Raw genomic sequence first — 23,843 nt, 5'->3', positions numbered from 1 at the left:
TGTGTGCCCAGGAAAGCTGTCATTTCTGCTGGAATTATTGTCTTAATACATATGTTTGTGCATGCCTGTGTGTGTATGCATATATTGTTATGGATCATTTTACATTTACAATGTGCTAACTCCTAGCTGTTATTGCTGTTGTATTATTAGGTGTTCTGTAGCTTTGCAGGGCAGTGATTTTTTTCAGCAAGTACAGCTGAAGCTCAGTGTTTTGCCCCAGAAAAGAGAAGGTAACACTCAGAGAACTCACTGCAGAAAACCAGGGTGAATTCTGAATTCCCCTACTCGATACTATTTTGTGTCTGTACCCACCTCCTTACCTCCAGAAGAAATCAGAGCTCAAGTTTTGTAAGTCAGGCACCATTATCTATGTTGTTTCCAGGATTAATTAATTTGTGGTGCTGTGTTTGTGTGACCTGTTCTTAGCTCCTGGCTGTGTGACCTTTGCTGTTAAGCTGTCTCTAGCTGGAAAAAGTAAGTGCTACATTAGTAAGTGCTACTCAGAGTAGTTTGAATCATTTCTCCATTTTCCCAGCCCCCTCAGATTTTTTGACAGATGTACATTCTGCAATGGGTGACTTTTATATTTTCTTTCAAATGGTAGATGAAAGTTTTTGAGAACCACTAGGATAAAATGAGATCCCCGCAGGGAAAATACCTCTTTGGATGATGAATCCCCATTCACACTTACTTCTTAAGATCTATCAGTGTAAATCATGCTTAATTTTTTTTTTTTTTTTTTTTTTTTTTTGCATAGCACCTATGAAAACTAAATAGAATATGAAACTTTAAAAATTAATTATTTACTGCCTGCTTTTATTGTAAAACTGAAGGTGAGCTTGCACTTTTCTTTGGGGTGTGTCACTGAGGGGTGTGTTAGTTCTTGAGGCAAAGAAATTTGAGATCAATACTGCTTCAATCCATAGGTCAGTGTAGAATATTTTCAGTTGCAGTGCATTAAATGGACAGGGCATACAGTGGCAACCTTTGTGCTCCAGGGGGTTGAGGGGTAATAGTTCTGATGCAGGAGGACAGCTAACTCAGAAAGATGACCACAGGACTCCTCTGTAAATATTACCAGATTATTTTCCTTAAAAAAATTGAATGTTTTCTGTACAGAAAATGAGGAGTTTGCCTTGATACAGACTTAACCTCCCTAGAGAGTTACAGGAAAATCCTACAAAACCTGTGCTAAAGTTTGTGTGTGGGGTGTATTTTAGATGGCTTTTAGGGCAGCCCAGGCTCTCGTGTGCTCCAGCCTGTGCTGCAGTAGCACAGAGGTGGTCTGGGAAGAGCCAGCTCTGCTTCCCCTCTGGATTTTGCTCTTCCATGGCTCCAACTGGTAGAACCTTTGTAGTACAAGAAGTTCTCACTCACAAAGGGCATCAGGTTAGCCTTTAGTAGATTTATGTGCCATAATATTATTTAAGCCTTTGAAAACCTGCCCGGCGCTGGCGAGGCAGATAATGCAGTGCTTGTATGGGGCTACTTCAAAGTGAGCTCTGTGGAGTGCTGGCCCTGCTGCTGAGAGATCAATACAGTCCTGTGCCCCCTCCCTTCAATCACATCAACAGCCTGTCAGAGGTGATGCACTGCTCCCCCAGCTCAATACAAACAGCAGCTTGATTCTGGTAGGAAAGAGATTTTATTGCACCAAACCCCCTTTCTAACAGAGTGTCCAAGTGCCTTTGGTGTTTCACTTCAGAACAGGTCTGTGCCCAAAGAAAAGTGACATTTTCATCTGTGATGTGCTCTTCCCTGCTGCTCAGGGACATAAAATCTGTGGAGTGTAGGTCCACAGAGACCTTGATGTTGTTTCTCAGTTATGCATCCAGTGAGTGCTCCCAGTCCCTGGCTGCCACCTGGGAGAGCTGCATTACTGGTCTGGCTGCTTTTAAGAGCTGATTACGAGGAAAGGCATTTCAGTAGAGAAGTGTTTTCATTCCTGCATTACCCACCATGCTGCTTTGTGTTCATGTTTTAACTGCAGAACTGCATTAAGCGCATTGTGTGTGTTACCCTTCTCTCCTCTGCTGCCTTTAATTATGAGGTTTGTACATTGATGTACAGCAAATATTAAATTGGAGCTAATGGGAGGTGGGTTTGGGCCTGAGCTATAATGCCTATAAAATGTGATGGGAGCTGGCAATTGACTTATGATGCCAAAGAGTGGCATGACATGCAATCTAGTGACATCACATTGAATGGTGTTTCACAGAGCACTAATATTTTATGTAGCTTTAAGATAAAAGCTTGGTTATAGCACTCAATGCATAAACGTGCATATACCTGTTTTTGGCTGTATGTTAAAGCAGTGGCCCACACTGTTTCTTACATTTCTTGTTACAGCAAGGAGCTTATATATCTTAATAGTACAAGAAATTAAGCAGTTGAAGAGCACAGAGCAGGAAAAAGACCTGCTTTGATTTTCTACAGATGTTTCTGGTGATTGAAGACTAAAGGAGTTTCATAATGAAATAGCAAATTGCATGAAAGAGGTTAAACTTCAGTACAAAGTTAGGCTGTATTTTAATATTCCAGGGGAGTGTATACTAATAGAATAATCACTCACCTCTTGTCTTGCAGCTTTTGACTTGACATAGCCATGGAACTTCCCTTTAAAGCACAGTAATTTCTGTACAGGCTGTTTGATCTGTCAAGTAGGTGTAGGAGCTTGTGTCAGACTTGAAGAAGGGAGCAGATTCAGCTCTGACAGATGATACAAATACAGTGAAGTTAATTGACTTTGCCAGGGGAGAAAATTCTTCCTCCCAATTATGTCAAATGCCAGACAACTTTCCAGAGGTGTGGAGAGGAACATGCCTAAAGGACAATACTGACACTGCTTTTCTAGTAGGTGCTTGCTCTGCTCTATTTTTATTTTTAACTTTTTTATTATTTAAGCTTTCAAGGAAAAAATAATAAAATCCACTAGCTCAACTACCTCTTTGTTTGAGGATTCTCAGACCTCATAAATCCATTGCCTCTCTGTGGTCCTCTAGGATTTTCTGCCTGGTTTGTAAAGATAAAAAACTTGTGAAGCAGGGAAGTCTTAGGCTTCTTATTTTTCTGCCAGTGTTAGGTGTTCTGCTTCTTTGGCTTCATAGTGGCATAATTTAAACTCTGTCAGAATCAACAGGTTTCTGTCACATTCTAAGATTATAGTATTTGGAAGGCAGAGGAGAGCACTGGGCTTTTGACTTTGTTTGCTGGTCCCATGGCAGACCTATAGCCTGTCTCATATATGAACCTCTGCACTTCTGTGTTCCAGCACCACATGATTCTTTTACAGAAATTTCCTGTCAATGGAGAAGGAGCCAGCAAGGCTGTCATGGTAGGGGTTATTGCTTGGAGGAATAAAAATCCCCTTTTCTCCCCTCTAACACCTTTTCCCCTCTCAGCCCCATTTTTGTTTTCAAAATGGGGATTCATGGATTTTTCATGGATTTTTTCACTGCAACTCGTGACACGTGTTCCTGCCAAGAAATGATAAAGAAAATAATTAATAAAAAGGGATTGATGTACACATCTGTCACCTTCTTGTGAGGTTGTGATGGACAGCACAGCACTGGTGGGCAGGTCATGCACAACTCTTCAGTTTTGTTTCACAGTGAAGGTAGAATCAGTTCAAATGTCCTTTTCTTATGTGGCCCAAATCTGCTCTATATAACTGGCCTTCTTGTTCAGAAACTGTTACAGCTTTTTCAAGAATATGTTGGTAAATCTGACAGTATTTATATTTTATGTGGTTGGGTTTTTTGGTCGTTTATTGCTGGGTTTTGCATTACAAAAGTGCCTGGGAACATAATTGCAAGTTCATCCCTAGACACTGTACAACAGGTCAGAGGTGAGTGAAACAGTCCATACCTCAAGTGGAGAATGCCATTTTTAAAAGAAAAAAAAAGTTAGTTTGCTACCATTGCATGTTATTTATCTCCCTTTTATTCCTCCTGCACTTGACTCTCTTCCTGCTACATGTGGCAATACTGTCAAAACTTCTCATTCTTTTGGCTTCTCCCTGTCAGTATAACTGTTCCAGACCTTTCAGTAGCCAAGAAATCTGTTCTGTTTGTGGGTTCCAAATTTTTACTCATCCTTGCATCTGGTTTTGTTGCCTTAAACCCCAGATACTTTCAGATTGACACAATATTGATCACAGTTGCATTTGGTTAAATTTGAGGTTAGTTTACATGAGTCACTGATGAAATTGCATGTGACACTTTTTTGGACATCGGGAATTCATTATCTTTAAAATTATTTTTTGAGAAACTTTATTCAGCCACTAAATATACTTTTAGTAAAACAAGCCCTTAGTATGCAGAATTGAGATTTTGGAATCATGGTGTTTGTTTTTTCACATTTCTTGGAGTGTGCTTTCAGTTTAGCTAAACTAAACACCATTCATTCTATTTAGGGCATAATTTTAAGAATATTTTTGTAATTCTGGCAGCAAATGCTGTGACATTATAATTATGCCATAAGCATTCAATGTTTATCCATCATAAACTGGCTGTAATCCCAGTTCTGGAAAATAGCTTTCTTGTTGCTCGGGATTCTTCAAGTGAAGGGGCATTTTTGTCTGCAGAAATGATTTTTTAAGGAAATTCACCATTTGGGTTAGTTACATACTAAAGCAACTCAAAAAGAGAAATCTGTCTCCCCTCTAAAATCATAAATGATTTTTGAAATTTTCTTGAGGGAAGTTCACACTTAAGGACAAGTTGAACCAGTGGATACTGTTCAGAAACAGATCTTGCATATATTAAAATATTGCACTCAGTGAAGCACCTAAATTTAAAAAAGAGAACTGTTAAACCAATACAGTCTAATGTTGTTAACACAGCTGTTAATTTGTGGGTTTGAAAGCCAAGCAGGACACAGTGGTTCCCCCCAGGAGTCAATACTGGGAGCAGCACCCTGTTCTCTCCTGGCTGGCTGTGGAAGGAGTGCTCCCTCAGCAGCTTTGCAGGTGATGCACAGCCCAGAGCTTGCACCAGATGGTTGTGCTGCCCTTCAGAGGGACCTTGAGGCTGGAGAAATGTGTCACAGCAATCTTAGAGAAATGCAGGGTGCTGCACCTGGGCTGGGATAACCCCATGAGCCAGGGGGGCTGGGAGAGAAGGGGCTGGAGCAGCCCACGGGGACCAGGAGGCAGCAGCCTGTCCTTGTGGGGGACAAAAGCCACCAGCCTCCTGGGCTGTGCCAGGCAGGGTCACCAGGAGCTATGGGGAGGTGGTGATGCTTCCCCTCTGCTCAGCACTGGTGAGGGGCACATCCAGAATGCTGGGTCCTGTCCTGGCATCCCTGGTGCTAGATGTGGACATGCTGGAGCAAGTAGGGATTGGTGATGCCTCAGGTTTGAGCTTTTCTATTTTTCAGATTCTCTGCTGCTTTAGTGTGGACTTCTGAGCTTCACATTAGGGGATGGTGAGCTCTCTTTACAGAGTAGGGAGACAAAACAATTCCTTCTCTAGCTGGGCACCAAGGACAAATGATCCAAATCTCAGATCCAAGAGCAGAAACACCATGGGCTGAAGAGAGAAAAACAAGAAGGATGGGACTGCGTGGGCTGGAGCTGGAATTAACTCCAATATGCAAATGAAGCAGAACTGATCACAGTGAGAGACCTCCTGACTGGTTGTCCATTTTGTGACTATTTTGGTTCATCTTGGGTACAGCCCTGGCTGGGCTCTTGTGCTGCCCAAGGTGGATCCATTGAACCCTTTAAATAAATCCCTACTTTATTCTTTAACTCTGTTGTGTGAGGTGAAACTGAGGCAACCTTCAATCTGGAGAAGAAAAGGCTTGGAAGGACATTGTTGATGTGTGTGAATACCTGAGGGAGGACAGGGAGTGAAGAGGACAGAGCCAGATGCTCCTCAGTGATCCCACTGAGAGGTCAAGGTATCATGGACACAAATGGAAATACATGGAATTCCACTGGAATGCATTTGCTGCAAGGGAGGTTGAACCCTGGGGCAGGTTGTCCAGGTACTTTTTTGGAAAGTTCCTCCCTGGAGGTACTAAAACTTGACTGGGATACAGCCCTGGGCAGCCTGCCTGAGCTGACCCTGCTGAGCAGGGAGGCTGGACCAAGTGGGCTTCCTGTCCCTTCCAGCCTCAGCCTTCTCAGTGTCACTGTCCTGCTCTGATTGCCTGGCAAGGTGAGAAGATTTCACCAAATAATCTCAGCAACAAGATATGTAAAACAATATTTTAAAATAGAGATTATTTATTTCAAATTGATGACTTTAGAGCAGAATCCACTAGGAAGTGTCTTTTTTGTCTGCAGACTGCCTTCATCATCTTAGTTCCTTTTTCCAGAGGTCTCAGAGGTTGCTCCACCAGTTTCTAAAGTGGGGTGTTGGATGCTGAGGCTGGAGTTGCCATCAGGTGTGGGCTTGATAGCATGAAATCAGTGGAGCTGCATTGGTGTGAGACACGATGAGTGGTACAGCTGTGTCACCCTGAGACTTCAGAGGTGATCAAGTGTTAAACTGCCTTTCTGTTCCTCTATCCCCCTGCCAATTGTGTTCTTTCACCACTGAGTTTAAACTCTGCAGGAAAAACTACTGAAGTACAAAGGTACGTCTGCTCATAAAAGAGGAGCAAATTGTCAGTGTCCTGCTGCTCCCACTGGAATGGTCAGGCTGCCATGCACTCCATTTTCTCCTCCTGGAGAGGGATGGCTGGGGTGGAGGGAGTGTGTGTCTTACCCAGCTTTCCTTAGCTGTACTGTTAAACACCTTCTCTAGCTCTTACTCAGCTTGGATAATGCCAACCAGATAAAAATTCAATTGTCTGTAGCAAAAGGAGCAAATGGCATCACTTTGTTGTAGCAAAGAGCAAAGTGTTTGTCGTGCCTTTGATCTCTAAAGTGCTCTGATGTGGTGAGGTCATGTTGAGGAAGCACTAACAGGCCTTTCCTTGAATTTTGTATTGAACTGGATGTAAAAGGAAGAAGGGAAAATGGAATTGAATGTGTGCTTATTGTGAGAATTAATTTCAGTCAACAATTAGCTCGCTTTTAGAAGTTCCTGCACGGGACTTGGTATTGGAATGGGACACTGGCAAATGACTTTATTAGTTTTCATTGAAAATTAATATGGCTGTCAGCTTTTCAGTGCAGGGCTCATTTTACTCTTCAGATCAGTAAGACTGCTAGCTTCCCTTTCAAAACTAATTTTCTTTATTGGTCTATTTGCTTATGTGTCTTTAATCCTTCCAGTTACTGCTTTAGAAGATGTGGGAAGGGGGAGAACACTTGGTCCCTGAAGGTTGCTGTGAGCCAGTCACTGCTGGTATGAATGAAATATTTTCATACAGCATAAAACTTTATCTCAAAGAAAGTCTTGAGAAGTTAAAATAATGGTAAATGTTCTCTAGACTAACTCTTGCAAGGGCTAAATAGCCTGGCCTTGCTCCAGGAAGGCACTTAACAATGTGCTTAACTTTAAGCATTGAATATTCTTCCTGGCATGAGTGAAAAATCAATGAGGCTGCTCACATGCTTAAAATAAGACATGTGCTTAAGTGTCTTTCTGGACCTCAGCCAGAGCATTCAGCCTGTGAGATGAGCTGAATTCTAACTGTGGGCAAAAGCCAGTAGTGTTTCATTTTGCTTGTCTTGTGCCTTTCTGAAGAATGCATTGATATTGTCTGTGTTTATTTTAATTGGCCTCCATTTCCCATCTAAGCCCTACCAACTCCAAGGCTCTGGGAGTAAAATAGATGTGCAACTTAGGGCTGTCAAACAGCTTGTCAGGGGTAGTACTTAGACTGTATATATTGCTCTAGAGCAGGAACTGAACTTCAGAAAAGCTGGGAAAAGATGAGGTGAAACATGATTGTTTTCTTTGGTAGCCAAGGTTTTAATATGGAGAGAAAATGAAGAGGAGAGAAGGGAAGGGCTGGTGACACGTCACACCTTTTCAGTTAACATAGTTGCTTCTTAGGAAACATTAAAGAATGCAGACAGATGCATTAATAATCTGCTGGCAGTGGCTGTAGCCTTGGCAAGTCAGCTTTCCTACCTACTATTGATTTTTCTGACTCTCAGGCAGCAATTTGCAATGGGTGGTGTGATCCTTACCCTCAGAATGGGCAGGGAGAGGAGTTGTCACAGCCAAAATAATTTTTACTTTCTAACCAACCCCTCCTGTTTCTTCAACAGCATCTTTTCCTGCTTAGATGACAATTTCCACTGCTGACAACTGTGAATGATAAAATATACTATATTTAAACACAAACAGCCCCCATGGCTGGAGGTGCACGATGACCCTCCACGAGGCACTGAGCCCTGGGGAAGCACCCCTCAAGTGCTCTAAGTCTGGGCTGTTACTGCTTGGCAAGTGGAAAAGCAGTGCAGCTGTGGGCATCTCAGAGAAATCTTTGCTGTCAACTCAAACTTACCCATCTGAGGAAGCAGAAATGTCATTGTCCCCCTGCTGCCTTTTGTTTTTCAGCATTTAGACAGTGCTTGGCTTTTGCTTTCTCTCTCTGTGCTTGCAGCTTCCTCCTAACATCACCAGGGCAGGGGCACCTCTTTGTTTCCTTATGGATTGGATTTGTAGAGGATGAGAGAGAAACTTGGAGCAGTGGAAAGGGAGTGGCCAAAATAAAGGAAAATGGAACATAGGTGTTTTTTAAAGGGTTAAAGATGTAAAACTAGAAACAAGCAGTTGAATTTTTTGTGTAGTTACCAAAGTATTCCTGAAAATGCAACTCCATGAGGGAACAGCTGCCATTTTTATCAGATCTATCACACATTGGGTCTTGAGCAGTTTTGAATGAGTTTGTTTGTAGGTTGTTGTTTTTCTTTCAGCTGCAGAAATTTGTTTGCAGAAATGTATAGCACTCCAGGTTGGGTTTCAAGTTTGCTTCAAGGTAACTCACAGTGTATGTTTTTATTGTGTACTTGCCCTAGTGGCCATTTATTTCTTTAAACAGTGAATTTCTTTTTAATTACATAAAAGCTTAATAGAATAATATGCAGAATTTCATCTGAATTGAGTAGGATGTGATTAAATGTTCAAGTTTAGAGTGTGTATTCACATTCTGGGATAGCTTAAATGGTGAAATAATGTGCACTAGGGATATCAGAGCTAGAATTAGCACTGGAAGAGTGGATGGAAAAGGGGAACTGTTTTGCTTTCAGCTGTTTTCCCCTTAGCTTTTCTAAAATCAAGCTCAAGTAGCTCTGTGAGTGTATCTATCTGCAGGTGTCTTCAATGGGACAGAGCCTTCTGCCACCTAGTGTTACTGGGAGTTCTCCTCAGCAGGAGAATTTATTAAATGTCATCTTTAGTAGCAATCCCCACTGATTTCCAGGCACTTTCAGTGAATGTTTAAAAGGCACTTTTTGCACCAGTTTCAGGATCAGTTCAGTCAGCAGGCACAACTTCTTTGGAGACAGATTTTGGGGATGCAGTTTGCAAGTTGAGTTGAGTTGTTAACAAATAATCCGTGGAGAATTGCAGCAGTTGTGGATGTCACTGCTCTGTAACAACTCTGCTGGTATTTTCTAAGTGAAACTAAGGGGATCTGCCTAACTCTGCACACTCCTGTTGGATATCTGTGCTTCTGCTGTTTCAGGATATGGGATTAGACTGAAAGCAACAGAAAATTAATTCAACAGAAATCATATAAAAATGGTTCAATTTAGACACTTAACTCATTGTCTTTTTAGAAGAGTAAAATGAAGATCTCCTATCATCACTGCATTTTTCCCCTCTAGAAATTCTACCAAGGCACAATAGAGAAGGACAATAAAATCCAGAGAATTTCACCCAGATTTCACAATAGAATTGTTAAGCTGTTAAAACAGAAAAATAGCCTTAATGATGCTTTATATTTAAGCCAAATAATAATAGCTCCTACCATATGCTGACAGATAGGAGGAAGTTGCCTAGGATTGAAGGAGTGGTTTTTTTCCCCTTCATTCCTCTGTAAAAAATATTTTCAGGAGAGCAGAGCAACTTTTCCCTCCTCCCCCACCTGGGAGCTGTGACTGCCCCATGCCAGAGTGGGGCTGTGCAGCTCCTTTGCAGGGGAGGGTTGAGAGCTCAGCCCAAAGGCTGCACCTGCCTGGGGCAGATGTTTCTCATCCTTCACCCATCCCTGGTTTGAGGAGAAGCCTCTCCCTGAGCTCCTGCCCTCTTTGCTCCCTCCCAGCTCTCCCAGGCCTTCCTGGGGAACAAACGCCAGCCTGGCTGAGAGCTGTAAACCTGATCCCAGCATCAGCCTGAAATGCTGACCTGCCCAGCAGCAGCCAGAACCTGAGGAGGCTGAGGGGCTGCTCCTGCATTAGAGCACAAGTCAGCTGCAAGGGAAATCCACCTGGTTTTCACCTTCTTTTGACCTGAACCATCTCATCTTCTTTAAATACTGTCATTCAAACTGCAACATTTGCTTTCAACAATTACACTTTCCTCATTCTGCCTAAAGAAAATAACTTTGGGTTCTTATTATCTGAAATGAATAACCAAGAGTTCATAGTTTTTCATTTGAGATAATTATTAGGTTTGGCAGCTTACTTATCTGATCAGTATCAGCAGCTAAAAACCCTCTAGAAATTCTTGTGCTATTTTGTTTGAGTAATTTCAAACTGGAATTGCCATATGATGTGAATTCATTGCTACTCAGAACAGAGGATGCTGTGTCACAGTGAAAACAGAACTGACTTTCTGCCTGGGGAAACTATTTCAAAGCTGAGGTTATAACCACTTTTTCTATGTTCATATGATTTTTTTCTGTCAGCAGTGATTTGGGGGCAAAGCCTGTTGCCATGCCTGATACATGAGTCACCCAGGGGCTCTGTTCTTCCCTGCTGGGACTAAAGCAAGTCCTTAAATGCAAGAAAAACTTGAAAAGCATTGGGACACTTCATTTCCCAGCCTTGGGCATGAAATCCAGATCCTTACTAGTGCTCCTGAGGCTAAAATACCTCCTGTGTGCTTGGAGCCACCCTGGACTCTGCAGTTGTGTCCTGAGCTAGTGGGTGGCATCCCTGTGTCCATGGCAGGGGGTTGGAACTGGATGATCTTTAATGTCTCTTCCATCCCAAATCATTCTGTGATTCTGTGATACAATCATTGCTGTCCTTGTCTGTTGCCTCAGAACTGAGCCTCAAGCAAAATGTGCTGAAAAGAGGGAGAAAAAAGTGTCTGTGCATCTCCAGCCTCCTTCTGGAGGTGCTCCTGACTGAGTGCTCTGTTCAGAAAGGGCTCCCTTTGCCTACAGATGCATAATTTACATGGAAGCTGGAGAAATCTCTTTCATGTAGCTTTCCCAAAGCCCCAGTTCATCAATATGGATCTCTGGCTGTGTGCTGGGGGATTCATGGTGCTCAGTGGGGTGTGTGGAACATGGAAAAAAAGGCAGAGCAGGAGGAACAGGAGGGAATTTTTATCGTAAAAGAAGAGTTTGTGTGTCCAAAAGAACTGTCTTTCAGAATAAAAGCTGTGTTCTTCCTTCTTGCCTGCAGAAGGGATGCTATATTCCCAGAGTCCTGCCCAGGGAAGAAAAGACACAGTGATGTCTTTAAAACTGAACTTACCCTGTCTTTACATAAAAAAGATAAGTCTATGAAAACAGTCTTAGGTAGAAAATTACAGAACAGTGGTTAACTTCCTCAGAGTTATAATATATATTTAAACACATCCATGTTCTTCTTGTGCCCTTTGTCCTAAACACAGTGTGTGGGAGGAAGAGTAGAGTTGGAGGACAGAGGGAAAGATGAAGAATTTGGAGATCAGTGTATGCCAGAACGTTTCCACATTAAAAAGAGAGCTGCTTTGCAGTTACAGAAATGGTGCCTTAATGGTTGTTTTACCCATTGAAAAGAAAAAAAAAAAATCCAATATCACAGCTGAGAAAAGGCCCTTGTGTTCAATGCCATTCTTCCTGGGGTCAGGTACAAGCAGAGCCTGATTTAGTCAGGGACTAAGTGCAGCTGCAGCTCTGCAGTGCTGCAGTGCAATTCTCTCCAGCCCTGCAGCCCTGTGTGCAGTCTGGGCACTGCAGTGTCCTTGTGCTCTGTGGGGCTGCTCAGTGTCACTGTCATATTTTCTGAAAAATCCCTTTGCCAGGATTTCTTCTCCTGGGAAGATAAGAAGCCTCAGAGAAAAACAGTATTATCTCATTTGCTTCTCCCTGTTTTGCTGCTTCAGAATATGGCTGGAGATTCCTTACCAACAGGTGATTGTTTGATTGGTTTCATGTGAATTGTTTTAACTTAATGACCAATCACCATCAGATGTGTCAGACTCTGAGGACTCAGTCAAAGTTTTTCATTATCATTATTAATAACTTTGTATCCTTTCTCTTTTCTTTAGTATAGCTTATGATGGAATGGAATGGAATGGAATGGAATGGAATGGAATGGAATGGAATGGAATGGAATGGAATAGAATAGAATAGAATAGAATAGAATAGAATAGAATAGAATAATCAGCCTTCTAAGAACATGGAGTCAGCTTCACTCATGTCTCACCTCGTCCTGGGGACCCCTGCAAATACCACAGCTCAGGGCTGCTCAGCTGCTGCCTTTGCAGTTGTTGGAGTCTTGCTGCTTTGATGCCCAATGGGCAGGAAGAATGATGCACAGAACTTCATGATATTAGAAGGTTAATTAATTACTCTATTATACTAGACTATAATGGAGTAATTAATTAACTATATTACAGAATATTGTACTAACAAGAGCTATCACTAACTAACTCGACTGTCTCCAGACTGACAGTCCACACAGCTTGGACCTGATAGGTTAATTAACATAAACAATCTCTCCCAGAATCCAATTACTAAATTCTCTCAGGTAAACAACCTTCCCAACACATTCCACCATGTGCAAGCACCAGGAGCAGCAAATGAGATAAGAATTATTTTGATAATTCTTCTCTCTGTTCAGAGGGCATGTTAATACCACACTGGAGCACTTTCAGTGGGGGCTGATTGATTTAGTGGATGTGGAAGTGCAGATCTGGAAATCTGAGTGAGGGAGAGGGCCTTGGTGCTGGGCTGGGTGTTGAGAGCACAGACAGCTGGCGGGTGACCTCGGGATGGTGACAAATGGGGGACCAGGTGCCCCTGCTCATCCCAGCCCCTCTGCAGTTACGGAAGTCACTGGCGCTGAAGGAAGGCTTCCTGTGAGCAAGGCTTCTAGAAATAAACACTGACCTCTTGTTACAGCCGAGTGCACGGGGGTAAGGAATCCAGGCAGCTCTTTGGGAAGGAGTTGAAGCAGAAATCCTTGCAGTTTAAGGGAAAAAAAAAAAAAAAAGAATTAATCAGAATGGTAGTGGCTGTGCATGTTTTGGAGCTGGCAGGAGTGTGTGGTGTGGAGATGTGTGGGTGAGCAGCAAGAAGAAAAATGTTTACACAGCACAGTCAGTGATGGCTCTTCTCTGGCATGTGGAGCCATCAAACAACTAAATACTTTGCTGGGAGGAAAATGGGATGTGAGGAAGCCCCCCAACAATCAAAAGAAAGAGAAGCCAGCATAGAATTTGTATAAAATGTCCTTTATAGAGCTGAATCATGTGACCAAAAAAAAACTTGCATAGCCTTTAGTTTTCCTTTGCTTGCAAAGGATTTGTGTATTTGCAGGTTCTGCTTTCCATTTCCTGTTTTTATTTTAAAATAAGCAGTTGTGTGCTAAAATGAGGAGAACTTTCAGATAATCCTTGTCTTGAATCCCCCCTGCAGCACAGAAACCTGTAACCCCTGTTGCCTCAGACCTGTCAGGACGTGCCTCCTTTCTCTAAGGGTTCCTTAGTGGGGTTGTGATGTACTTTAGCAGCTTCAGGGCTGTTTGTTTTTCTTTTCAACTAAAAAATCCCCAACGAAACAAGATGACCTCTGTCATCACTTTAACTTTTGAAACTGTGTTCAAGATTTCCCACATTAGCTCAGAATCACTGAGTGCTCCAAAGACAGCATTGGCTGCTCTCTTGCACTGGTATTCACATTTTCTAGGGCTGGAACTGTTACACCTCATCTGAAGTGATGCTGCCTGATCAAATGTTAAGAGAGGCTGATTAAATGCAGCATTTGATTATTATCAGAAGGAATATGCAGACGCCCACTGTGAATTGTGGGCTCATATAAGGGACAAAATGTGTTTCTCAACCATGCACTGGATTTACACATGGGATTTCTTGTTGAATGTGAATCTCTAGCTTGGAGAACTCCTCAGTGAAAAGAGGAGCTTTGTTTAACTTGTTAACACTTGTAACATCTCCAGGTGTAATTGGATATGCACCATTTAAGGGGGTTTATGTCCCATTTCAAAGTAGTTTTTATATCTACAGGTTACAGTGCTTGAAGTTGATTGTCTCAAAGTCTGTGGTCCATTGTACTTGGAGTTTCTAGACTTTTCTGCATGAAATAGCTGTATTGAGCTATTGAGGTGATGCCCTCTTGGTAGGGCCCTGCAGTGGGACTGGAATTGTCCAAACCTCTTTTTTTTTGGCAGTGCCTGCAGGTCCTGGCCCAGGGCTGCATCCACCCTGCAGCAGAGGAAATGTGCAAAATGCATATCAGGGCAGAGGAGTACAAAGCACCCTTTATTCTATAAAACCTTTTTCATCGTTAGTTTCCTGTCTTTACACTTTAAAACATCCACTTCTTTTAAAATTATATCAGTTTCTGGGAGGCGGAAGGCATTGCTCCTTTTCCTTTGATCTCAATTTCTCTGGAGCTTTTCATCTTACCTCAAGGCAACAGCCCTGGCTTCTCAGTTACTCCAAAAGCAAATGTTTATGTGTTAAATAAATGCAAGTACCTGAGTCTGGTCTCACATCTATTTAAAAACCAGGGCAGCAGTAGAATTGCAGTTCTGGGAAAATGCTGGAGAACCAGGTGTTCTCTAAAACTTTTCTTCCTTTAAAACTCTTTTTCTGCCAGTAGAAGATCTGGGGTTTTTATGAGGAGCACTGAAGGTGTATTTTGAGATAGATGTCATAAAGAAATTTCCCTCCATTCCACTCCCCAGTGGATTAGCTTTCCAGTGGAAATGGTTGCTCTCTGGGCTCTGGATTTCATCACAAAAAGAGGAAGTTTTTAGGGAAAGTAGTATGGGAAAATCTGATTCTGTTCTCTTCCAGCACCCAGGAGGGCTTCTGTGACTTTGGGTCTTTGCATTTAAAGGTTTTTCTACTCCAAGGTTCACAACTCTACTCACCAGTTCAGAGGTAATCTGTAGTAAATTCTCTGAGATGGGTCATTAGATATATCTTACAGGTCATGTATGGGTTTCACCATTAACAGAGGAAACAGTTTATGTGAAACATCAAATTAAAGTGCTGTAGTTTTTATGTTAAACCCTCAGAAATTCCTTTATTGGTCACTGCAGCAGCTGACTGGGAGAGAGCTCTGAGCCCCAGGGTGCTGCTGGGTCACTGCTGCAGCAGGACACTGCTGGCTTTGGTTTCCAGGATCCAAAAGCTTTGCCCTTTATAGAAAGGACATTATAAGGGAGAAGAGGATGGGGGAATAACTCAGCACTAATTTCTACCTCTGGAGTCAGACCTGGCTTTATCAGCAACAGCTGTTTCACACCTAATATCACATTTTCAGGCTCTTTTTGCCTCTTTCAGTGTCTGGTAGCAGAACTGTGTTCTGTTCCATCTTAGCTGAGGTGTGCTGTGGCAGACCTGCTTTGTTTTCATTTTAAAGTACTTTGTTTCACCACATGCAGTTTACACACACTCCTGCCCTGAGAAAACTCTGACAGTGTTTGAAACAAATTACTGTTCAGAAAAAGCAGATGGAAGAGGTTAAAAAGAAGCACTAGGAGTCCTGTATTTCTTCTATTGATTTGCTGGGCTGGGGCATTTCCTGTCTTTTCTACTGGGGAAGTTTATTTCTGGTAGAACAGAGTTCTTCACTCAGAAAACCTAAAAGTTCTAGGAGCTTAAACTCATGATTATATATATTTTTTTTGTAATCCTTAACTGTAACAAAAGGAGATCCATTAGAGACAGAAGGCATTTGCTTTTGCAGATGAAGGCACTGCATTTCCTTGCTGGAAATCAGAATTGTGATGAGTAAGCAATGGTTCTGCAGCAGGTTCCTGGGGCAGGGGTGAGTGAAATGGGCTGAGCCAGTTTGTGGCATGGAGAAGGGTCTGGCATTCATCTGACACCTCAGAGAGCACTTTCTGCTCACTAAGCCCTCAGAAGGCAGCACAGGGTTATTAATAATAACAAACCAGCCTGGCTTACTAAGCTGAGTGTGCACAGCACTGCTGTCTGCAGGTGGGATTGCTGGGGCTGCAGGGGCAGTGACTGTGCTGGGTCATTTGTCTTGGGCAGGAATTTTTAGCAGCCAGAACTCTGTTGTGCTATTTCGAGTGACTTTTCTTTGTACCCCTGCACTGTGGGCTGTGTTCAGTCCATAAGGTGCCATAATCTGGGTGAAAATGTATTTTTTATCTCTCTGTTTGGACCTCATCATGGTTAGCCCTGTTTTGACATGCACACATAATTCTGCAATTGTATACAGAGAAGCATTGAGAAAACCCCAAACAAATAACAGAACTCCTTCAGTGATTGCACCTGTGAAATGGATTTTCTCCCATTTTGTCTGTGTGGTCTGGAGGGTGCAGGAGAGGAGTGGCAGGGCTGGCAGTGTGACCTCAGGCAAGGAGGGGTTGGGTTGGGCTCATGAGGAGCCCTTGCTGAGCTCATGGCTATGTTAAACTTGAGTTCTGTGTCAGAACAGGCTGGGGTTCAGCAGGAACTTCTGGTACCAGTCATGGCTGGTGGGTTTAACATCTAAATACAATTCTCCTGCCCAAATAGTGTCTGCTAAAATGGATGAAAGTCTGCTTGTTTGGGGTTTTTTAATTTGAGGATTGGGCTTGCAGCTACTCCCTGGAATGATGAATTGCTATTCTGGGTTTGAGTAGCAGCTTTGTGCCTTGTGTTTTTGTCCTGCCTTGGTTATATTAGTCTGAGAGAGGGAGAACCACACCATATTTGAATATCACCAATGCATTTCCTGGGGCTGTTTAATGGAGAGCAGCAATGAGCTTGGCTCATTTTATAAACAAATTCTGTTTGGCTGCATGGAGTGGCTGTGGTAGAGCTGACTGGTTCAAAGGAAAACAGAGCTGAGCAGAGGAGCTCAGTTTGTACCTGCTCAGGGATGGAGAGTAACCCAGGCCACACATTCCTCAGCAGAAGCCAGGCCAGACACAGTCCAGTTCCTTCTGTGCTCTCTCCTCTGATGAGACCCAGTCCCTGCAGCTCCTCTGAGTAACACAGCAATAGCTCATGCTGGGGATTGGTAAAGCTAGTGGAAATGCTGTCTCCAGAAAGACTCAGGAATGCAGCAGCCTGTGCTACTGCCTTCCTAATGCTTCAGTTTTCCAGACTGGAGTATTTTGCTTGCTTTATGCAACCACTATTTATTATTAAAATGATGAATCTGGAAGATTTCCCAGATCTAATGTCTGCCCCATTACTTTGTCTTGGATACTGCAGATAATCAGATGAGCAGTAAATCTACTCTGTGGAATAGAATTAAATTATTTCTTTTTTTTTCCCTGTCAAACAACTTGTGAAATGATTTTTCTTTTCTTCACTCCCATAAAATACCTAATAGGTAAAAAAGAAATCTGTATGCCAAGCACAGTTATTCCATCTGTATCTCTAAGTGATGCATCTGCAGAAACCCCCCTGGGAGTGTATTTATCTCAGGTAGCAGGAAAGATTGTGTGAAATAATCCCTAGCACTGGTATTTTCAGTTGAGTGGGTGAAGGGACATATTATGGGGTGGTTTGAGCTTGTTGGTTTGTGTTTGGTTCTTTTTCTTTGTTTAGGTGAGGGTTTTTAGCTTTGTTTGGTTTCTGGCTGTTGTTGATTTTAGCCAGGTTTGATTGTGCTGTTTCTCCACTCTCTCTGATTGTTTCTGACATCTTTCCTGAATTTCTCTGGAGCAAGACCACCCTGCTGAGCAGTGAGGGGATGTTTGCCAGCGGCCCTGGGTGTTGCTGAGCTGCTGTTGTATCCTCTGGCTCTCAGCAGCAGCAGTGCCAGGGGCTCTGGGGCTCCTGGGGAGGCACAGGGGGATCACATCCTCTGCCACGCTGAGCCCATATGGCTCTCCACAGTCCTGGCCTGGCCTGGTGAAGTGGTTGTGACACAGCCTTGGGAAAAGAGAAAACATGAAGAAAACCCCTCCCAGGAACAACCAGCTCGATTCTGAGCCTCCAGAATGAGTGTGAATTACACCTCTGTCCTTGAAAACAGGAGGGGTTTTTCTGTTGTTTTTTTCCCTCCCACCCCCTCCATGGTGATGAGAAACTGAAGGTCAGGAATGAGCCCCCCAAGGCTCATGAAGAACAAAATATGATGTGTTTGAACTGATGTGAAAGCTTAATGGGGATGATCAACATCCAAAGGCTGCAGCCAAGGACAGGGGGCTTGTTTGGGCACAGCCTGAAGCAGAGCATAGGCATTGCTGGGAATGGGAAGTGTGAAATGGTGGGGCAGGGAACACACAGCCCTTTAGCCCCGCTCAAAAATAATAGGGCAGGCTTTTTTTAACTTCAGAGTTTAGTCTGCCCTCAGTAAAAACAAGTTACATTAAAAAACTCTGCACCAGAAAAAGCAAACCTCTTTTTCCTGGTCTCTGCTTATAAGATTTACAGGTACTTAAAATAAACCTATGAAAAACAGACCCAGTGTGCTGGAATTTGCTAACTAGTGAGAGCAATTACCTCCAGGTCCCAAGACCTAACGGAGCTCGGCTTTTTGGAAATAAAACTTGGCAAGCCCTTCTTCCTGCTGCTGTTGTAAAGGTGTACATGAAAAGATGTGCTGACCTCTGCCAGAAACCCCAGGAATCCAGTTCAGAGAGATTCTCCTGTGGAGGGGATGGCTGGAATCAGGCAGCACAGATGGGGACCGGTGTGGAAAAGGCAGCTAAAACCATTCGCTTCTCATTGTGTGGCTTCAGCGTGGCAGATTCTTTGCAATTGCCTGGTGTACCACAGTAATTAAATGGGTCAAGAGCAGTAAGTTCAGATACTTAACAAGAAAATAAAGACCTCACTTGACAGCCAGCAGCAGGCTGTGCTTGTTTCACAGGAGTAAGGAGAATTAGGGCAGGTTGTGCTGTAAAAGTCGATGGGAGCCTTTTTGGCAATGATTTTGTATTGCTTTAGAGATCACCTCCCAATTAACTACAAGTGCTGCAGTGGCTGGAAGTCAGGTTGTCTTATGAAACTAATGCTCCAATTTCAGATGTCCTAGAAAAAGGGAAACAATAGACTCTGTTTTTCTCTTTTCAGTGATATATAAGTAAGGGAAGATAAGAAAAGTAATGAGAAAGACACAACCAACCTTTGTTAATATTGAAATGTAAAATACTGCAGTTTTCACGGGACTGTTTAATGCATGAGGGGAAAATGAAGTTGTGCAATGAAAAAAATATGATAGAAGTGAAATCCAAGATGGGAACTGATTTTTATAAAACTTTGTTTTGGAGGGTAGAGGTAGTTTCACACCAGCATTTTGAAGGAAATTATTTGTTGTTGTCAGTGCCCATCATTCCTAGCTGGGGAAAGGAGCTCCTGTTTCCCACAGCAGTTTTAAAAGTCCTTTGGGAAGGATGAGATCTTCCTCTTAAAATATTAAGGGACACATAACAAGAATCTTTAAAAAAAAAAAAAATTAAAACCCATAAAATACATTCTGCCACAAACCAGGAGCTCTCTGCAGACCACCTCCCCTTGCAAATTAAGAGATGGGACCAGCTTTGTTGCTGTGTTTGTAGATTCTTTTGGACTGAGCACTATTAAAAGGGTTTATTTTCTTATTACTTTGTGCTCTCCTGCCTGTGTCTGTGCTGATGGGAACCAATGTCTGGCAGTGAGGGCCAGATTCTGTCACAGCTTGGTACAAAACACCTCAACTCAGTCACAGGAGGTGAATTCAGTCTCAGCTTCAGCATCTCACCAAGAATCCCTCAGAAACATTGCTCATGTCTGTGCATTGTGGTTATTAGGTGCAAGAAATACAGTTTTTAAAACTGTAATTAATCATTTCTCAGTAATCTCTTTTTCTATACTTTATGGCATCAATGGGTATGACTGTTTATTATGTCTTACCTATAAAATCTGACCTGTTTTATATACTCTTTATGGAAACAGTGTACAGTCATAAATTAAAAGATGCAACTGTTTTGGATATTTTACTGGTGGTCCTGTATTTTCCTGCCAAAAGTGCAGCTGTTTTAGGTTTCTTGGGATAACATTATAAAAGGCTGTGTGCGTTTTGCAAGTTTATGCTTGGATTGCCAAGCCAGAGGTGGAATGACTCAACCTTCCCAGGAGCAACATGTACCAAGTGAGGAATCAAAACAGCGGCTGAAGCGCCCCTGTGGAAAGCACTTGGTGTTTATGGGGCTGTGTCTGATGGTCAGGATGGGAGATGGTTCTTGTGCTGCTCCTGCTGGGCTCTGGGTCTGCCTGTTTGATGGGGTTTTGGTGCAGAACTGGGCAAGAATCTGTCTTGTACTTGTCTCATGGGGTGCAAGAGCTGCGGGGTTACAGTGTGGGATGAAGCCATCCTTTAGCAGGAGCTCTGCGTGTGTGGCTGGGGTGGAGCCCTTGGAAGGAGCCAAGGAGAGCCAAGAGTGGCAGTACCAGCACAGGCAGCATGTTTGTGCTTCCATGTCAGCTCGTGTTTTCATGTCAGCTCGTGTTTCCATGTCAGCTCATGTTTCCATGTCAGCTTGTGCTTCCATGTCAACTCAATGCTCTGGAAGGTTTGGGGTAGAATTAGATGGCTCCGCAATTGGGTGATGATGATTAATTAATGAGGAAGTTTAGAACTTTCTTTAGCCAAAGTGATGGTGGCCTCCCACAGATCTAATTCCCAGGGTCAGTGGGCTCCAGGCGCAGGTAGCAAGCAAAGGAAGCTCAGCCCTGTGGTCATCAGAGCAACCAGCACAGTCAGCCTGGGGGAGTGTGTGGCATTAAATGGCAGAGCTGAAACCCTCCTGTTCCCGGGGGAATGCAGGAAAGCTTCTGGTGGTGTCCTTGTCTCGGCAGGACCTGTGGGAGTGGGGAAATGAGCCACCCCCAGAGTGAGCACAGAGAACACAAACCCCTGGGTGCCCTTAGCCCCGTGCCACCAGAGCACTGGCTGGGGCAGCCTGGCTGAAGGTGTGTCATTGCTGTAACTCACACAAGTTTTATCCCGATGTGGGCAGTGGGCAGCTCCATCTCCTTGCTTCCTCCTACAAAGTTCTCTCAACCTCGCTGTGCTGTGAACTCCAGCGGTGTTTGATGTGTTTGCTGTGCTCTGAAATGACGCTGCTCTTCGCTGCAGGTACCTCGCCCACGTTCGAGCCGCCTCCCCGCAGGACCTGGCTGGGGGCTACACGTCCTCCCTGGCTTGTCACCGGGCCCTGCAGGACGCTTTCAGCGGGCTCTTCTGGCACCCCAGCTAGCCAGGGAGCAGCAGCCTGTGACCAAGGGACACCCAGCGGGGCCAGGAGCGAGCCAAGGCAGCGAAGGCGGGGCAGGATCGCTGCCGCCTGCGCCGGCAGGGCTGCACTCGCTGCTCTGTGCCCCTCTCTGCTGCAAACCCGGCTGCGTTCAAGTGTTAAAGGGAAAAACCAAACCCCCTCTGCACCGGAGCTCTGTAAAATGGTAGATACATTCTTGTGGAGGGGGAAACTCGTTAGTCATGTGGCACTTTGCTGAGGGAGGCTGAAGCAATAAAGCCACATCTAATGGAAGATGTGAATAACTGAGCTGTGTACGTTTGAGGCTTAAAGAAATACACTTGTAAATTTTTTTTTAAATAAAGCCAGACTTTAATAAAGTTTGTGGTTTTACTCTTATTGCAGGGTTTTATTTGCACAAGCATTTAAATGCCATTTTGATTATAACATTTAGTGTCAATATTCAAGCCTGCATTTTCTTCCCATAAAACTAGTTTTCCCAGTTTAGACAAGTGGGTTTTTCCTCCTGCCAGCTGGATGAGACAAGAAACTCTGGAAATATGCTGACACAGCTCTTGTGTGGGATCCTTCTTCTGTGTGTCACTTGGTTCTTACCTTTGCTTGGAAAAAAAGCTTTAGCTCAAGGTCTTTCAGCTGAGGTGCTCTAGAAGCAATCTAAGAAATGTCAGTACAAGGCAAAGTCACTGAAGTAGCCACAATTGTGGGGTTCCCTTTTGGGGTTTGTTTGTTTTGCTGTTGTATGTTTGCTTTTTTCTGTTTATCTCCATTTGCAACTTTTCTGTCATAAACTCAGGAGCTTCCTTAGGTGGGAACATCCCTTTGGCTTTGGGGATGGTCCCTGCCACCTGATGTGATCCTTTTTGTATTCCTTGCCTGCTCCTTGTGATGGAGCCTTGACCAAGTGCAGGAGGTGGGAAGCTGCTCAGGACAGCCACCTTGGCCATGTTTTATAGGCCACCTGCTCACAGCTGCTGAATCCTGCTCTGAGGAGTGCACTAGATGGATGTATTTTTTCTATGCTGTAATAAAGAGATGAATGAGATCTATTCCAGACTTGGTGTTTTCTTTTTGAAGAAAATTGGGGAGATGGCAAAATTTCCATTGCCCTTTGAAATACCCTTGGTTGTGCCCAGAACAACTGCTGACAAGGAATGTTGCAGAAGGCAGAGGTAAGGAGATCAGATCCTTCCCTCCTCTATTCTCCTTTCTCTCCTCTCCCAGGCTCACCCAGACTGGCAAAGATGCACCTCACCAATGAATGATCTCTTCATATTCACTTTGTAAAGCCCCAGGTCATGCTCTAATGAATGCAGAACTGCATATGCATATTAATATTTATAATTTCAATACACCCATTAACTTGTGTGTAGCTTGGCTGTTATTTATTATGTCATTTCTTGTTCACAGAACTGGCAACTGCACAGAAAGCTGGAAAACCCCTGGTTATGAGCATAGTGATGTATCTGCTAGACTGGTATTTGAACTGAAGTTATGCTGCTGGAATAACACTGGCATTCAGTCCTTCAGGGAAAAAAATTGTTACCAGTTCAAATTCTTCCCTGCCCTGGGACACTGTAGTGAAAATCAGAGCTGCATATTTTACAGGCTTGGCCCAGAAATGGTGATCAAAGCCTGGTTTGGGTTGGTGCAGTGGTGCCAAGCCCTAAATTGAGGCTGTGGAGCAATGTGAAGTTACAGGGACCTGCAGTCTCTCAGGCAGGGATCCCAGGGTTGGCTGCACCATTCCAGAGTGGTGGAGTGAGTGCCTTATCACTCCAGCAGTGTTTGTGGGGGGCACTGGAGAACAGGAGCTGCCTTCAGATGTTTAAGGAAAGGGGGAGGGCAGCAGCTGGAGAGCAGCAGAGGTGTCAGGAAACGGGACAGGCAGCGGAGCAGCAGCAGGGCTGGGCCAGAATCCCAGCACAGCCGTGCCTGGGAGGAGAGCACTCAGGCTGGAGCTGCAGGGCCTGGTGTTGAAGGGCTGAGGAGTGCTGGGGCTCAATGCAGGCCAGGGAGGGATCAGGATACCCCGGTGAGCCGGGACAGCCTCCCTGGGGATGGATAAATGAGATCCTGCAGGAACCCAGCCACAAGGGCTCGCTCCAAACGCCGCCTGTGCGGCCAAGGGAAGGAAAGGCCGTCACACGGAGCCACCAGCAAAACAAATCCGTGGCCCTTGGTGGTGTTTGGGTGAGAACCAAAAATGCAGCAGGCTGCAGGCTCAGGGCTGGGGCCACAGCAGCAGGGCCAGGAGGGTGACAGACATCTGGTTGCTGGGCGTAGCTCAGAGCCTGGGCTGAGGGAAAATATCTGAAACTGAGAGGGCGAGCCGAGTTCTCCGGCCAAACAAACTATTTGT

At 43.9% G+C, this 23,843-nt stretch overlaps 1 protein-coding gene across 1 annotated transcript in view; it reads left to right on the top strand.

Annotated features, from left to right (window-relative positions):
* Nucleotides 1-22,530, top strand: part of MNAT1 (MNAT1 component of CDK activating kinase) — a 118,800-nt gene extending 96,270 nt beyond the window's left edge. Inside the window, exon 8 of the mRNA XM_059850530.1 lies at nt 21,346-22,530. Coding sequence (XP_059706513.1) covers nt 21,346-21,466 — 121 coding nt within the window. The 3' untranslated portion in view covers nt 21,467-22,530. The remainder of the gene's footprint in view (nt 1-21,345) is intronic.
* The last annotated feature ends 1,313 nt before the right edge of the window (nt 22,531-23,843 follow it).

The sequence above is a fragment of the Haemorhous mexicanus genome, chromosome 6 (genome assembly GCF_027477595.1).
Source record: "Haemorhous mexicanus isolate bHaeMex1 chromosome 6, bHaeMex1.pri, whole genome shotgun sequence".
NCBI classification, from domain to species: domain Eukaryota; kingdom Metazoa; phylum Chordata; class Aves; order Passeriformes; family Fringillidae; genus Haemorhous; species Haemorhous mexicanus.
Note: the sequence above shows the minus strand (reverse complement) of the source record. Positions and strands in the feature narration are given on the sequence as shown.